General features: G+C 39.1%; 1 protein-coding gene across 1 annotated transcript; it reads right to left on the bottom strand.

Moving 5' to 3' along the window:
* Window positions 1-17,089: 17,089 nt before the first annotated feature.
* LOC101116709 (melanoma-associated antigen B16-like) lies at window positions 17,090-18,081 on the bottom strand. The gene has a single exon (XM_027973854.3). It carries the CDS (start codon window positions 18,079-18,081, stop codon window positions 17,119-17,121), a length of 963 nt encoding a protein of 320 aa, XP_027829655.1. The 3' UTR covers window positions 17,090-17,118.
* Window positions 18,082-18,701: the final 620 nt, after the last annotated feature.

Below are 18,701 nucleotides of genomic sequence, written 5' to 3'. Positions count from 1 at the left end.
CTAAGGCCCACTTGACTTCACATTCCAAGATGTCTGGCTCTAGATTAGTGATCATATCATCATGACTATCTGGGTCATGAAGATCTTTTTTGTACAGTTCTTCCATGTATTCTTGCCACCTCTTCTTACTATCTCCTGCTTCTGTTAGGTCAATACCATTTCTGTCATTTATCGAGCCCATCTTTGCATGAAATGTTCCCTTGGTATCTCTAATTTTCTTAAAGAGATCTCTAGTCTTTCCCATTCCATTGTTTTCCTCTATTTCTTTGCATTGATTGCTGAGGAAGGCTTTCTTATCTCTCCTTGCTATTCTTTGGAACTCTGGATTCAGATGCTTATATCTTTCCTTTTCTCCTTCGCTTTTTGCCTCTCTTCTTTTCACAGCTATTTGTAAGGCCTCCCCAGACAGCCATTTTGCTTTTGTGCATTTCTTTTCCATGGGGATGGTCTTGATCCGTGTCTCCTGTACAATGTCACGAACCTCATTCCATAGTTAATCAGGTACTCTATCAGATCTAGGCCCTTAAATCTATTTCTCACTTCCACTGTATAATCATAAGGGATTTGATTTAGGTCATACCTAAATGGTCTAGCGGTTTTCCCTATTTTCTTCAATTTGAGTCTGAATTTGGTAATAAGGAGTTCATGGTCTGAGCCACAGTCAGCTCCCAGTCTTGTTTTTGCTGACTGTATAGAGCTTCTCCATCTTTGGCTGCAAAGAATATAATCAGTCTTATTTCGGTGTTGACCATCTGGTGATGTTCATGTGTAGAGTCTTCTCTTGTGTTGTTGGAAGAGGGTGTTTGCTATGACCAGTGCATTTTCTTGGCAAAACTCTATTAGTCTTTGCCCTGCTTCATTCCACATTCCAAGGCCAAATTTGCCTGTTACTCCGGGTGTTTCTTGACTTCCTACTTTTGCATTCCAGTCCCCTACAATGAAAAGGACATCTTTTTGGGGTGTTAATTCTAAAATGTCTTGTAGGTCTTCATAAAACCGTTCAACTTCAGTTTCTTCAGCGTTACTGTTGGGGCATAGACTTGGATAACTGTGACATTGAACGGTTTGCCTTGGAGATGAACATAATCTTGTAGTGGTTCTGAAAGCATCAATGGACCATTTTGTAATATTAAGTGGAATTTCTGATAAGACTAAGTACATTCGTCTACAGTCTTAGCAAAATCTGGCATTTGGGGCATTTTGAACTGTTTTTTCAAAGAACTACTGTTCCAAAAGAAAAGAAAGTATTACTGTTTACCTTATGCTGCTGCTGCTGCTGCTGCTAAGTCACTTCAGTCGTGTTCGACTCTGTGCGACCCCATAAATGGCAGCCTACCAGGCTCCGCCCCTGGGATTCTCCAGGCAAGAACACTGGAGTGGGTTGCCACTTCCTTCTCCAATGTATGAAAGTGAAAAGTGAAAGTGAAGTCGCTCAGTCATGTCTGACTCTTCGCGACCCCATGGACTGCAGCCTTCCAGGCTCCTCTGTCCATGGGATTTTCCAGGCAAGAGTACTGGAGTAGGGTGCCATTCCCTTCTCCGACCTTATGCTACTTCAATATTTTTAATGAAATAATATTAGGTTAGTGCAAAAGTAACTGTAGTTTTACATTGTTGAAATTAGCCATTTGATATTGGAGTACATTCATAAATAAATGTGGTTATATTATACATCACTTTAATGTACATTTCTCACTTTGTTTTTTCTGCTAATGACATTACTTGCTGTTTAGTTTATATTTATTTTGGATTAGGGAAATGATGTTAGACAAAAAGCGAATTGAATTGATTTTCTTACTCCACTTCAAAATGGGTTGTAAAGAAGCAGAGACAACTCACAACAGCAACAACTGATAATGAACGTACAGTGCAGTGGTGGTTCAAGAAGTTTTGCAAAGGAGATGAGACCCTTGAAGATGAGAAGCAGAGTGGCTGGCCATCAGAAGTTGACAACGACCAACTGAGAGGGTCATTGAAGTGGATCCCTTACAACTACATGAGAAGTTGCCGAAGAACACAGTGTCTACCATCATCTGACACTTGAAGCAAATTGAATAGGTAAAAAAGGTCAATAAGTGGGTGCCTCATGAGCTAACCGAAAATCAAAAGAAAAATTGTCATTTTGAAGAGTCATCTTCTCTTATTCTATGCAACAATGAACTGTTTCTTGATCAGATTGTGATGTGTAACAAAAAGTGGGTTTTATACGACAACCAGCATTGACCAACTCAGTAGCTGGACCAAGAAAAAGCTCCAAAGAACTTCCCAAAGCCAAAATTGCACCAAAAAGCAATCATGGTCACTGTTTGGTGGTCCACTGTCCATCCTCTATAGATCCTCTACAGATTTCTGAATTTCAGTGAAACCATTACATCTGAGAAATAGGCTCAGCAAATCGATGGGATGCACCAAAAACTGCAACAGCTGCAGCCAGCAGTGGTAACAGAAAGGGCCCAATTTTTCTCCACAACATCACGTGACCACATGTCATACAACCAATGCTTCAAAAGTTGAATGAATTGGGCTATGAAGTTTTGTCTCACCCACTATATTCACTTGACCTCTCGCCAACTGACTACCACTTCTTCAAGCATCTGACAACTTTTTGCAGGGGAAACACTTCCACAACTTGGAGGGGGCAGAAAATTCTTTTCCAAGAGTTCAATGAATCCTAAAGCCCAGAGTTTTACACTATAGAAATAAACAAACTTAATTCTCATTGACAAAAATGTGTTAGTTGCAATGGTTCCTATTTTGATTAATAAAGATATGTTTGAGCCTAGTTATAATGATTTAAAATTCACAGTCTGAAATCAAAATTACATTTGCACCAACCTAATAGCTGTAGTTCTTATGAATGAACAATACTGCTGCTTTGCTATTTTCTTTAGAGGAGCAAAGTTAGGTATATTTGGTAATAACTTATTGGAAAGACCCTGATGCTGGGAAAGATTGAGGGCAGGAGGAGAAGCGGGTGACAGAGTACGAGATGGTTGGATGGCATCATTGACTCGATGGACAAGAGTTTGAGCAAACTCTGGGAGGTAGTGAAGGACAGGGAAGTGTGCAGCAGTCCACAGGGTCACAAAGACTCAGACATGACTTAGCTACTGAACAGCAAAAAACAATGTTTAATTTTATGTACCATCTGAAGATGCCCCCACACTTTCTGAATGAAATATGTTTTCATTTTTAAACAGTTTGCTCAAGCAAAGAATATTCAATCAATGTTTGTGACACTAGTCTTTCAGTTATTTTATATATTCTTAAAATTAAGGTGGTGCTGAAGTCTTAAATCTGTATGCATCGTCTTCTTTCAATGTGTCTAATTTCAATTTCATTGAACCAAAAAGTAATCATTACTTACAAAGAAGTTTGTAATTCTTCCAGACATTATAAATTATTTCTTTAAATTTCAGCATTCAATATTTATCATTGATGTTGCAAGATCTGAAGGCACATAGACAATAGAAAGAGGTTAATCTGACATTGTTACATTATGTTCATACTTTTATTTCAGTAGCGTGACCATTAGTCAATAGCTGGATGGTGTGATTAGTAGAAAGCTCAGCACTAAATTCAGAGACGTGCCAAGGAGACAAAATGTATGTGAGAACAAAAGGGCCAAATACCTCCAGTGGACTAGTAGCATGGTTCAATAAGCCTTGATTAATAAGGCAATAACCATGGGTCTTGGAAAATGGAGGATGTAAAAGTAGACCAACTATCAGACTCCATTATCTAATATTCACACTGCCTATAATCACCAAATAGAATGAATCAAAGACTCTATCTGAACTATATCTGTCTGAATCATTGGGATGTATAAATAATAACAAGGAACTGCATCAATAAATACTAAAATGTTTTAAATAAATGAGATGGCAAGATATTTATGGGAAATCTCTGTATCTTCCTCTTAATTTTTCTGTGAACCTTGAACTGTCTGGAAAAAAATGAAATAGATGAGAGCTTCTGTTACTATTAAAAACCATTATGAGCATTATTTATTAAGATTAAATGAGCCACATTAAATTTTGCCAATAATTATACTTGTATCTTAACTCTTTATCCATGGACAGTGTGGGGGATAGGAATAGTAAAATAATGATAACACAGCCAGGCATTGAAATGGGATGCTCTCTGACTCAGTTTTGTTTAAGGGCTCAAAAGTCAAGAACTAAACAACTGTACCATATAATTCAAAGGTATACAAAGGTAGTAGCTGAAGAGGGGAGGAGACTGTTTCCTTTAGAGAGTTATTTGTGTGCTGTTGTTTGTGCCCATCTCTCATGAAGCCAAGTGAGAGAAGGGGCTTTAATAAACTATTTAGGGAACTTTACATATGACATTCCCCAGAATCTGGGGGTCATAAATCCCGATATTAGAAACAACAGCTAGAAGGTCTGAAAGTGAAAGTCGTTCAGTCATCTCTGACTCTTTGTGATCTCATGGACTATAGAGTCCATGGAATTCTCCAAGCCAGAATACTAGAGTGGGTTGCCATGCCCTTCTTCAGGGGATCTTCCCAACCCAGGGATTGAACCCAGGTCTCCCACATTGCAGGTGGATTCTTTACCAGCTGAGCCACAAGGGAAGCCCAAGAATACTGGAGTGGGTAGTCTATCCCTTCTCCAGTGGATCTTCCCGACCCAGGAATCAAACAAGGGTCTCCTGCATTGCAGGTAGATTCTTTACCAACCGAGCTATCAGGGTCTGAAAGGATATAATAAACAGAGAGAAAAAGGGTTACTTGGAGAGCCAACAACATTTCACTGATGATAAGGCCAGGATGCCTGAGTATTCATTAGATATGGGAAATGTAGAAGGAAGCTAGTGTGATACTGTTTGGATCCCTCCCAAGAGAACTGCCTGAAAAAGTATTAGTTCAGTTCAGTTCATTAGGGGAGGAACAAATGTCCCTCTACCTTTTCTAGGTTATTTTGGTTGTTTGTGTTAGTTGCTCAGTCATGTCCGACTCTTTGCAAACATGGACTGTGGCCTTCCAGGCTCCTCTGTCTATAGAACTCTCCCAGCAAGGATACTAGAGTGGGTTGTCATGCCCTTCTCCAGGGGATTTTCCTGACCCAGGGATCAAACTTGGGTCTCCCAAATTGCAGGCAGATTCTTTACCATCTGAGCCACCAGGGAAGTCCATTAGCTATTTTGGCTAGTCTAAGAATTAAATTGACATGAGACAGATTAACAGGAAAAAATAAAATTGAATCACATATATATAGGGACCGCATCAGAAAAATGAGACACAAATTAGGCAATTGTGGTTTTATGTGCTATCTGATGGAAGGAGAAGTAGGGGTCCCTTCAAAAGGGTAGCAGGAAATTCACATGGAGATGGAAAAATAAATATTTGCTAAACAAATGTTTGCAAAACTACTAGGCAATTCAGGTATGACCTCCTTATGATTACACAGTGGAAGTGACAAATAGATTCAAGGGATTAGATCTGATAGACAGAGTGCCTGAAGAATTACAGACGGAGGTTTGTGACATTGTATAGGAGGCGGTGATCAAGATCATCCCCAAGAAAAAGAAATCCAAAAAGGCAAAATGGTTGTCTGAGGAGGCCTTACAAATGCCTGAGATGAGAAGAGAAGTGGAAGGCAAAGGAGAAAAGGAAAAGATATACCCATTTGAATTCAGAGTTCTAAAGAATAGCAGGGAGAGATAAGAAAGCCTTCCTTAGTGATCAATGCAAAAAATAGAGGGAAACAACAGAATGGGAAAGAATAGAGATCTCTTCAAGGTAATTAGAGATACCAAGGGAACACTTCATGCAAACATGGGCAAAATAAAGGAAAGAAAAAGTATGGACCTAATAGAAGCAGAAGATAATAAGAAGAGGTGGCAAGCATACACAGAGGAACTATACAAAAAAGATCTTAATGACCCGGATAACCATGATGGTGTGATCACTCACTTAAGAGCCAGAAATCCTGGGGTGTGAAGTCAAGTGGGCCTTAGGGAGCATTAGTACGAACAAAGCTAGTGGAAGTGATGGAATTCCAGCTGAGCTATTTCAAATCCTAAAAGACAATGCTGCTAAAGTGTTGCTCTCAATAGGTGGCCAAATTTGAAAAACTCAGCAATGGCCACAGGACTGGAGAAGTCAGTTTTCATTCCAATACCAAAGAAAAGCAATGCCAAAGAATGTTCAAACTACTTCACAACTGCACTCCTTGCACATGCTAGCAACGTAATGCTCAAAATCCTTCAAGCTAGGCTTCAATAGTACATGAACCGAGAACTTCCAGATGCACAAGCTGGATTTAGAAAAGGCAAAGGAACCAGAGATCAAATTGCCAACATCAGTTGGATCATAGAAAAAGCAAGAAAATTCTGGAAAAACATCTACTTCTGCTTTGCTGACAATGCTAAAGCCTTTGAAAATGGAGATAAGAGAATCTCCTCAATCAGCAGTGCTGGAAAAACTGGATAGGTATGTGTAAAAAGAATGAAATTATAACATTCTCTAATACTATACACAAAAAATAAACTCAAAATGGATTAAAGACCTAAATGTAAGGCTGGAAATTATAAAATTATTAGAGGAAAAGAGGCAGAACATTCTTTGACATAAATTACAGCAATATCTTTTTGGATCCACCTTCTAGAGTAAAGAAAATTCAAAAAAATTAAAATTGAACCTAATTAAACATAAAAGTTTTTATACAGCAAAGGAAACCATAAACAACATGAAAAGACAGCCCACAGAATGGGAGGACATATTTGCAAATGAAATGACCAACAAGGGATTAATCTTCAAAATATAGAAATAGTTCATGCAGCTCCATATCAAGAAAGAAAACAACCCAATCAAAAAATGAGAAGATCTAAATAGACATTTCTCTCAAGAAGTATACAGATGGCCAAAAAGCATATAAAAGCATGTTCAACATCACTAATTATTCAATTCAGTTCAGTTGCTCAGTCGTGTCCGACTCTTTGTGACCCCATGAATAGCAGCACACCAGGCCTCCCTGTCCATCACCAACTCCCGGAGTTTACCCAAACTCATGTCCATCGAGTCAGTGATGCCATCCAGCCATCTCATCCTCTGTCATCTGCTTCTCCTCCTGCCCCCAATCCCTCCCGGCATCAGGGTCTTTTCCAATGAGTCAACTCTTCGCATGAGGTGGCCAAAGTATTGGAGTTTCAGCTTTAGCATCATTCCTTCCAAAGAACACCCAGGGCTGATCTCCTTTAGCATGGACTGGTTGGATCTCCTTGAAGTCCAAGGGACTCTCAAGAATCTTCTCCAACATGCAAGTCAAAACTACAGTGACATATCATATCACACTGGTCAGAATGGCCATCATCAAAATGTCTACAAACAGTAAGTGCTGGAGAGAGTATGGAGAAAAGGGAACCCTCTTACACTATTGGTAGGAATATAAATTGGTACAGCTGCTATGGAGAACAGTATGGAGGTTACTTAAAAAACTAAAAATAGAGCTACCATATGATCTAGCAATCTGATTTCTAGTTAGGCATATATCTGAAGAAAGCCATAATTTGAAAAGATACATGTACCTTAATGTTCATTGCAGCACTATTTACACGGCTTCCCTGATAGCTCAGTTGGTAAAGAATCCATCTGCAATGCAGGAGACCTTGGTTCAATTTCTGGGTCGGGAAGATCCGCTGGAGAAGGGATAGGCTACCCACTTCAGTATTCTTGGGCTTCGCTTGTGGACCATTGTATCCCTTAGTTTCATCACCCACTTCTTGTCTCCTCTATTCCTATGCATGACCCAATTGGTACTTCTTTCCTGAACAAACACTATGCTTACCTCTCACCTTATACCACCTTTCCATTCTGAAAGAATGTATCTTCTGCCTTGCCCCAAACACAATATATTCAAAATTTTAGCATTCTCCATTGCCCATCTCAAATGCCACTTCCTCCTCTGGGCTTCTGCTTGAATACCTTGTCACTTTTTACTCAGTAATACAATAGTCTGTCTACTTGCCATTGCTCTTTTTTTTTTAATTATAGATTTCTTTAAAGCAAGGGATGGTGTCTGAGTCACTCTGATATCTGACTGGCTTTTATGAGGTCTTGGAGACTCTGAGGTCAGTGTTATTTTAGAATACTCTAATTCATGTTTTAACTCTTCTAATTTACTCCGTAACACTTAAGCTTAGATCTTGTGATTCATCTCAATATACTGTTTGCTATGTCTATATTTCAGTCACGGTCAATTAGTGACATTTTAAAAGTAATACAGGGATCACTATATTACGTTTAACTCTTGAAATATATTTTAATTCATTTGTATATCCTTTTAGTTTATATTTTTCATCTTTGAAACTAAGATATTGATATCTGTAACCCAAATCCAATCCTGATGTTCATGCTTTTCTCTCCATATAAAAGAGTTTGCCCACATATTTCTCCAAGAAGGGGAAGGGTTTTAGATTTTTAAGTAGGGTTTTAGATTTTTTCATAAGCCCAAGTTCACTACAAGTACTTATATGTTGCTACTTCTAGGTGAAAAGTTTAGAAGAGTGAAAGAAACTTTGATGAGTTTTGAAACATATGGAAACATCTGTTTAAGAGAAGAAAGCAAACATTTGATTTTTTGCTAGCAAATATTAAGATGTGTTTCTTATCCTGAGTTTTTTCATTTTAATTAGAATAAAACATGTAAACTTTACTAGAAATTTTTTTCAGCAGCATTTCCTAGGATAATTCTTTAAATTCAATCCCATTTAAAGACTTGACATCCTTAGGGTAACTGGCCTAAAGCTGCAATTACATTGCAGAGAGCTTTGACTTCAAGATAATTCTTCAGAAGAGTTAAAAGTATTCTGTTCAAGTTTATGGGTGACTAGAGAAGACTGTTAAAGTATTATTACAGTTAAGTTATATATTATAACTTCTCTATTGCTATCTATACATTTGTATTTCTTAATATTTAATTTTATCATTTAAAAAGTAATATTAATGCTAATGTTTAAACATCAACTGTGATATTAAAATAAAATTAAAGCATATTTAAATGGAAACATGCTTTCTTTTCCCATTTACCTTTTTACTAGAAATAATGTTTAGACTTTAAGACTATAGATAAAATTAGATATGGCTTTTATTTTTCACAAATATAGGGTGAGTTTCTTTGAAGGAAAAATTAAAAATTTTAAATAAATTTAATAGATAGACATTTGTCCAAAGAATACAGATAGAGATATGCAGATCAAAACTACAATGAGGTTTTATCTCATACCAGTCAGAATGGCTATCATCAAAAAATCTGCTGCTGCTGCTGCTAAGTTGCTTCAGTCATGTCTGACTCTGTGCAATCCCATAGACGGCAGCCCACTAGGCTCCCCCGTCCCTGGGATTCTCCAGGCAAGAACACTGGAGTGGGGTGCCATTTCCTTCTCCAGTGCATGAAAGTGAAAAGTGAAAGTGAAGTCGCTCAGTCAGTGTCCGACTCTTAGCAACCCCATGGACTGCAGCCCAACAGGCTCCTCCGTCCATGGGATTTTCCAGGCAAGAGTACTGGAGTTGGGTGCCATTGCCTTCTCCGGATTTCACTTATACATGGAACTAAAATGTGACACAAATCAACATATCTACAAAACAGACTCACAGATATAGAGAACAGACTGCTGATGCCAAGGAGTGGGGGTGGAGGGGTAAGGGAAGAAAGGACTGGGAGTTTGGGATTAGCAGAGGTCAACTATTATACATAGGATGCATAAATAACAAGGTTCTACTGTATAGAACAAGGAACTATATTGTGACAACCCATATTGGAAAAAAATATATCTTATATATAAATTTAAAACTGAATCACTTTGATATACAGAAAATAGTAATACAACATTGTAAACCAACTACAATAAATTTTTAAAAAACTTAAATAAAAATAAATGTGATATAAAACATCAATTTATTTCAAATTCTATTAAAAATAACTTAATTGGAAATTGCCAACTGAAATATTTGGCACAGTTTGCCCCTGTGAACCAACACCATGAAATGATAGTGCCTAAGTCACAGCATGTCATTCTTACCAACTCATTCAACCCTCTAGAATATAGAAACACATCAAAAAATAGTTATTATAAATGAGAAAATATTTCAGTAAGTATTTGCCACTAATGGAAATACAAAATGCTGCCCCCTAAAAAAATAGTGATTGTGTTGTTCAGTGGTTTTCTGATACTGTTTTTCGAAACACTGAACAATTATAATTTTTTTCTCTTTAAATCAAAATTTACATAGAAGCCCAGTTGTTAAAAATGTCTTTCATTGTCAAAGAGAAATTGAGGCTCCAAATTTTTTTCTCCTTCTCATGAAAAGTTTTCCTTTTTTTCATCCACCTCTATCACTGCATGAAATATTAAATTTGATGGAATAGATGGATTTAATGTCTTCATGCCATTGTGCCATTAGACATAATTAGACTGGGTGACTTCCTTAAGTTCTCAGGGCTGGTTATGGTTTTTCCAAGGCTATCAACTAATAATAGTTCACTCTGAGTCTACTATGATTTTTAAAATTTTCTTCCTAAAAATGGAAATTAGCAACTTAAATCATGTTGCAGATAAACATTATCTGCTATCTAAAATGAACACTAGAAATTAACTAACTAAAAAAATTTTTCCCATTATAAATTATATTTATAGTTATTTGAACAGTCTATTATGGCTGTAGGTTCAAATGCTGTCTTGGAGTTGGGAATGCTTACAACAGTATGTATGATGCTTCTTGTATGAGACTCTTCACATTCCCATCACCCACAGTCAGTTCAAAATAGAAGAGTACAATTTCCACAGGTGAAGGGTTAATAGGGTAGCAGAGATGTGCCTGCAAACGGGTCTCTCTGCTCAGGCTGAGCGTCCTTGCAAACGAGGCGTTCTGCCAAAGAGTCTGGACACAGCCTTGAATTTGATGGTCCCTTGCAAACGAGGGAGCATTCCCTTCTTGAGATAAGGAGATGAGGGCTTTGGGCAGACTCTGCAGTAGACAGGGATTTCACTCCCCTTTGCTATACGATAACATGTATGCACCTGTGCTGTGCTGAAAAGGCTTATTCATGCAGTCTGGAATTCTGCCTAGGGGGTTTTTATAATAAACGGCAATTAGTTTTCTGCCCAGTTCTGTTCCTCCGGCCGGAGTGTGTGTGTGTGTGTGTGTGTGTGGTCTGTCTCGTGTGTCTTGTTCTGTGTCATTTCACTCACAATCCCCAACACACAGGCTCTGAATCCAATCTGCAAATCTCTGAACCTCAGGTTAACCCTGTCCCCTAGGCAGTACCTGTTGGTAATATGACCACTGACTATAGTCAGAAGATACCCACTCTCTGGTGTGCCACAAACTCAGAAAAATAAGAAGCAGTCTGTGTTAGGGACACCATCTGGATTATTTCAGGAGACATGTCCACACCTGTGCTTTATCTGAAGCGAAACTGAGGAAACAAGTACTAGGATGTCTCCCTCCAAATTTCCTCCTCCTTGCAGTTGCATGGTGCCTTCCACTGCTCACTGGTACTTCTGGCCTATCTCAACTGTCCGTCATCACTCATTAACATTTATGTAGCCCCAACCTCAGTGGAGAGGGTTCACTGTACACAGAAAACAAAATACCTATTGCCAGCAGGAATCAAGACAGATGTCAGCTTGATACACTGGCAAAGGTGCAGTGGATCACCAAAGTAGTCAAGACAGGTAGCTTTCCCAGAATCCACCTGTAACCCTGTTAGATGATGCAGGAAAGACAGCTATGTTTGACATAACAGAAGGTGGGGGAATTCCACAGGATGGTAGATAATTCTGATACTTTCATCAGTAGAACTCCCCATTCAGTCATATAATTTCCAGCCGCTAGTGGTGATTCAGAGATTTTTTCCAGTCTATTCATGTGAGTTCTCTTGGACTCTCCACCCAGATTCACAACTTCCTCTCCTGGTTCTTTCTCCAGTCTACACCTGTATTCAGAACTTTGACTATCGGCCTGCTCTGGGCTCTCTGGACTTGGATCTATATGTTGTCTCTTTCATTGCTCTTTCCCTGAATCATCCTTCACTAAGTGTAAATGTCCTGTCTGTCTCTATCCCCTGTCAACTGGTTATTTTGATCAAATCTTTGCTTTTCAAATTAAGCACTTTTGACTTATAAAGTAATTTAAGTATAGTGTTTATGGTAATCACATACATTAATCTGTTGCTAGATTATTTGGAGGAAGAAATTTCTGCAATATTTATAAAAATTTACAATCTCCACACACTATCCACTGTAACCCAATTTCTACCTTGCTATCAGAACAGTAGACGTTAGCTCAAGAAGTCATGTTCTAAATCTTCCAGTTCTATAAGTCACAGTAACAAATGGGAAACAAATAATATGTCTGTCCGGGGAGATGGTAAAATATGCCAGTACATGCTATGGTGCTTGTGTTTAGTTGCTCAGTCGTGTCTGACTCTGTGCAACCCTATGGGTTGTAACCCACCAGGATCCTCTGTCCATGGAATTCTCCACACAAGAATACTGAAGTGGGTTGCCATGGCCTCCTCAATACATGCTATGGGGACAGTTATAAAAGTTAAGACAATCTATATGTGTTGTCGTGAAGAAATCCTGTATTCATGTTAAGTGGGAAAGATATATAGCAGAATATTATGTGTATCACTATCCATTATGTTTTAAAATAGCAAAATATTTTTATAATACATTTATATATGAGAAAGCTTAGAATTAGCTTTGAAATAATATATTAGATTATTAATTGTAGCTACCTCTAAGAATGTGGCTGCATTATGAAGGAATATTATAAAGATAGAGATTATGATTTATTTGCCTATATCTAGAATTTTTGCACCAAGAATACATGATTAGTTTTATTATTAAAATATTTAAGTCTAACAACAGAAATAGTAGTTGTGCATGATCAGATAAAATTTCTGCTAGCTGATGGAATAGGCAACCACTGAAATCTGAATATCTTAATATAATGAGTTTATTTCTTATGCATATAAAACCTGATTGATTTGGTAAGGAATTTTCGCTATCAGGTAACCCAGAGATTTAGGCTGCCTCCATCTCGTACTTCCACATCTTAACATAAGGTCCCCATGTTTACTAGTGGATGGAAGAGGAATCATTTTAGTGGTATACTGGTTCTCAAATGTTTTGTCCTCTAAGTGACAAACATTGCTTCTGCTCATATCTCAGCTAGAGGAGCTAGTCACGTGATCCTTTCTAAGAACAAGCAAACTGGGCAATGTAGCCTTCCCATGAAGCCAGGAAGGAAGTCAAGTTATGGATGAGCACTTGTAGTCTATTTCATATGCTGTTACATAGTAGGTGCCCAGTAGCAGTAGTAGTGGAGAAGGCAATGGCACTCCACTCCAGTACTCTTGCCTGGAGAACCCCAGGGATGGGGGAGTCTGGTGGGCTGCTATCTATGGGGTCACACAGAGTCAGACACGACTGAAGCAACTTAGCAGCAGCAGCAGTAGAGAGCAACTACTAGAATTTATGTCAATGATCCTCTTCATTTGCTGATGAAGTTTCTGAGGAAGCCAAATGTCCATTGCAGTTCTCCAATTATATGTGATCTTTCTATGTAACAGGTGCTTTCCAATAAAGGGTCACATACACGTTTCAAAAAGACTTTGTAAATCTCTGCAGGAAGGGCTTCCTATACTTCACTCAAAAGTATTGTTCTGCACTGTTTTTTTCAATAACCACTATGATCCTTCCCTGGTGGCTCAGACAGTAAAGCATCTGTCTACAATGTGGGAGACCAGGGTTCAGTCCCTGGGTTGGGAAGATCCCCTGGAGAAGGAAATGGCAATCCACTCCAGTACTATTGCCTGGAAAATCCCATGGACAGAAGAGCCTGGTAGGATACAGTCCATGGGTTGCAAAGAGTCGGACACGACTGAGCGACTTCACTTTCACTTTCTTTCACTATGATCATAGTATACTGAGAATTTTCTCCTTCCTACTGATGCACTGACAAAACTTTAACTTGTGATTCTCTACAATTTGCTATGTGACTGAAAATACCTGGACAACTGCACAGGTGCAGTTATACATATTGAAAACCAAGACTCTCTCCCGCTATCTATATTATCTATTCATCTTCTATATAATAGAGATACATAATATATGTATTTATCTATCATCCAAATGTAATACTAAGGAACCATATTCTACCTCCCAGGAGGAGTCCAGAGTTTACAGAAATTTAGATACTGTAGATGTTTGCTTACTTATTTCTGAGTCTTTCCCCATTTATCACTTATAGGAAAGGTTTTGGTTTTTAACCACCAAGGTAAGCTCATATATCAATTTATATGTCCAATAGCCTTATAACCCTCTTACTCCTTTAGCCCCATTTTGTCTTACATCCACATTTAACTTAAAATTAACTCTCATCAAAGAAATGGGGTTTTCCCCCTATTCTCAAGTAAGAGATACCATTAAAATTCTACTGAAAGTACCAAAATCTCATCTCTTAGAGATATAGTACCAAAACTAGTGGATTCTTTGCCAAATTAGACTTTGTCGTTTGTTTAATCACTAAGTCATGTCTGAACCTTTGCAACCCCATGAAATGTAGCCCACCAGGCTTCTCTGTCCATGGGATTCCCCAGGCAAGAATACTGGAGTGGGTTGCCATTTCGCTCTTCAGGGGATCTTCCTGACACAGGAATACAAGCTTGTGTCTCCTGCATTGGCAGGCAGATTTTTTGACATTGAGCCACCAGGGAAGCCCACAAATCAGTCTTTACTCACCAGATTATCTGGAAACCATTTTGAGAATGTGATGAAGATGCCCAGTGGTGATGATCAGGTCTAAATTTCACTGTCAAAATGACCTTACACATGGAATAGTATACTGCTAACAGGGATTCCATGGTGAGGAATGGGACTGCCAGGGAATTGGAATACTCTTAAGTCAAAGGAAGGGCAGGTGATTCTGGGCTGTTGTACTGGGAGAAGGTGCAGGCTACAGAGGAGGATACAGAGAAGAGCTGGTAAGCAGGTTAAGGCTCCAATGTGGACATGAGGGCACACTACAGTAGACCCAGGGGAAGGGTGCTATAATGCACATGTAGGGGAATAAAAATAATCTTCCATCTACCCTTCTAGGTTCTTGGCTGAGAATCCTTTGTAATAAAAAGACAGATTAATAGGGAGAAGACAAATTTAATTACATATATATGTAGTTACAGGGGCCCCACAAAAACTTGAGACTCAAAGGAGTGATCAAATCAGGAAACTTTGGTTAAATTTTACACAAACAATAAATTTGTAAAGAATTGACAAGGCAGAAGGGTTTGGGCTAGAGGCAATAAATGGTGAAGGAGTAACAAGATTTCTTTACATCATCTCCTTGACTCTCAATTCCTTTTTTCTTCTTATAAAAATGCCTTCTACCTTCCTGGTACAGGGAGAGTACCTCTCACAGTGGAGACCTATCTCCTACTTTCAGAGGGACAAAGGAGGGTCACAGTGTCCCTCTTGCACAGTTTCTCAAGTACCTTTAATTCAAAATAATCCATATTCCAAAGTGACATATTCTGGGGTGATATATTCTGAACCCCTACACACAAAAGATGGAAATGTTATCCCCTGGGCAAAGTCAGCTCTCAAGGAACCCCAGGGTTAATGATAGCAATATTCTAGGTAAATGATGCCCTTAGACAATCTCCAAATTGTATTTCATTATCATTTTCACCTTTCTTCTTTACATGTGCTTTTAGTACTTTGGATTCCAGGCCCTTTTTATCCCAAGAGGCATTAGGAAGCAGTGAGAACAGAAATGAATCAAGAGACAGAGGGTGGATCCCCTTAGGTTTTTTTTTTCCCCCCATTCAAATCACCCTTATCTTCATTAATTTCACATTTATCAAAACATAAGCATTTTTCAGACTATGCAAACTTACACTGAAAATAATCTATTTAAATATCCCTTAAACGGAGTCGTCTCTGGCTCTCCCAGTCCAGGGCAACATTTGCCAACCCAGTGGTTTCTCACCTAGAGAAAGCTTCATTGTTATCTCTTAAAAATCCCTTAAAGACAATATGTATAAGACTTACTTTGTGAGTTATGTTAACTGGCACAGGGACAAGATTAGAAAAAACTTCCATTCCTACCCCAGTAAAGATTTCTCTTTCTACCATGACCCCACAGTAACTGCAAGGAACAGTTTTCCACTCCTGCCTTTTGAGTCTCAACCCTGAGACACACCATCTGGAGGTCTGATCACTGATTACAACTCTATCAGTCCATCTTCCTATATATCCAATTTTAACTTAAAATGAATTCTCATAGAATGAATTCCATCTTCCCCAAACCCTAAATTTCCTTGTCCCAGAGCATTTAAACTTGACAGCCTCACATGGAATACTTCAAACTCCTGCTAACTCCTTTTGCTCGCCTGTTAGATATTATGAGACATTCCACCATTATTATTATTGGACTGTCAATCTTAGAAGTAAAAATTATAAGAGCAAGTTTTAGATCTTATTTATCCTACTATCTCCAGTACTAACATGGTGATTTCCGAAGAGCAAACGTTCAATAAAAGTTAAGAAATAAAAACAAACAGTGAGAATGGGATCTAATTGATTGAACTTTATTTCTTATAATTTCATAAGCATGTTAGCAAATTCAAGCATTTTTCATTTAATAAAAGATATGAGGGCCATGGACTGAAATTCTTTTACATGTTCTGTTTCTTGAACTCAACTATTTTAATACTGATTTCCTTCACATTTCCAGTAAATGCCTATAGTAATGCCATGTTATATTGTTCCAGATGACAGATGGTTTTACAATGTTTTATAAAATTCTTACTATTAAATCTAATTGTAAGATTAAGTCTGTAACCAACATTATTCACAAACTTGAAGATTTTAAAGGCAACTAAATATATATTAAAAGAAACAATATTTGAATAATACACAGAAAAAATTCTTGAGTTTTATACAAAATGGTGACACATAGGCATGCATACTATCTTCTTTTCAGTCCCACCTCAGACCTAAATTTTATGAACACTAACTGCCTCTTTGAACAATGCATGAAGAAACTATCCCTGACTCCCCTAGTTGAGGAAGAAGCTGCCAGTCTCAATACAAGAATCTGTAGCGGCAGAGACAATTGGCTGAAATTCTGGCCTGAGCTTTCTCTTTTTCATCTTGCAAAGCCTCCTCATACTGAGATGGGAAAGAACTTGGGTCAGTCCCATTAACCTTGGCCAGAAACTCCAGGATCTTCATCTTCGTGGTTTCAGCATAAGCTCTGGGGCCCCACAGGAACTCAGATTGCCAATGATCAGCGTTGATCACCTTCTGGAACTCTAGGTATCCTTCCCTCACGAAATCTTTGATGAGCTGCTTGAGCTCCCCAAAGAAGAAGTACTTCCTTCCAGAACATATCCTGGTCACATTCAGAACCTCCAAGACTTCTTCTTCGGTGGCACAGTTGCCCTTCATGAAGATCACACCCAGGATAAGTATCAGGATGCCGGTCTTGGGCACGCCTGCTTCACCGTGCATCATGCCATCATAGGTGAGGCCCAATTTAATGAAAAGGACATAGCAGTGGTTGAAGGGATCCACTTCCTTCAGATCAAGGCCAAAGAGCATTTCTATGCACTCAGAGGCTCTCTGGAGGATCTCAGGGAAATGGACTTCACACTTGTAGATGAAAACCTTCATCATATCAGCTTTTGTTACTGGCTGTTTCATTTGATACTTGAGCAGCAAGAAATTCACCAACAAAGCCACTTCTTCATTTAGAGGATGTCTGGGCATACTCACAGGGTATGACATAGCCTGTGAGGTGCTTAGACTATAATCTACATTTTGCCTAGTGAAAAACTCATCTGATTTGATCAATAAGGTGGCGGTGGTGGCAACAGATGAGTAGAAATTCTGACAACTCTCAGGAGTACTGGGAAAATCACCAGGCATTAGAAATTCGGAGGGTATATTGGTCTCCTTCAGTGCCCTGGAGACCTGTGCAACCTCCCAACCGAGGGACTTATTGAAGGTGTTACAGTGTTGACCACGCATCTGCTGCCAAGCCATGACGACTCTTGCGGATGGCAGTAGGCAGACAGGAGGATGGACAATGAAATTCACCACCTAAGAGAAACAGGGCATATATGAGTGGCCTCAGATGCTAAACTTAACTATGGTGGCTTTTTACTTCCAGAGGCACGGGCTGGGAGCGGGAAGAGGGGCTGCCTGCCTAGTTCCTGGGCCTCTCAGGGCTGACAACAGGTCAACGGCTCTAGGAAGCCCCATGGCCTTGGGTTGATTAGCCCAATAATCCTCACATCTGTTTTTCAAACTGAATTCTGGTTGGTTATATGCCCACTTTATTTACTGCTTGAGGCCTCCAATCAAGGCTTCATCTCCGTGAGACTCCAAAAGGGAAGTGAGGGGAACTTCATGACAGGGCACGGAGAGCTGACAAGAGGAGTAGACGCTGTGCACACCCTCTGTCTTGGGGTCAGAGGGATCCCTAAGAACTCACTTGGGGTCCTCATCAGAATTCTTGTGTGGCCTGAGATGCCTTCCTGTGGCGATATTACACTGCCTGCCCCAGACTAAGGCTTCCACTCCCTCAGACTACAATGGCCAAGCAAGCCGCCCGTCAGGGGTCTCACAGGGCTGATCGCCCGGCTGAGGTTCAGTTAGTCGCT

The sequence above is a fragment of the Ovis aries genome, chromosome X, assembly GCF_016772045.2.
Source record: "Ovis aries strain OAR_USU_Benz2616 breed Rambouillet chromosome X, ARS-UI_Ramb_v3.0, whole genome shotgun sequence".
In the NCBI taxonomy this organism is placed as follows: Eukaryota; Metazoa; Chordata; class Mammalia; order Artiodactyla; family Bovidae; genus Ovis; species Ovis aries.
The sequence above is the reverse complement of the archived record's forward strand: the minus strand, read 5'-3'. Positions and strand labels throughout refer to the sequence as shown.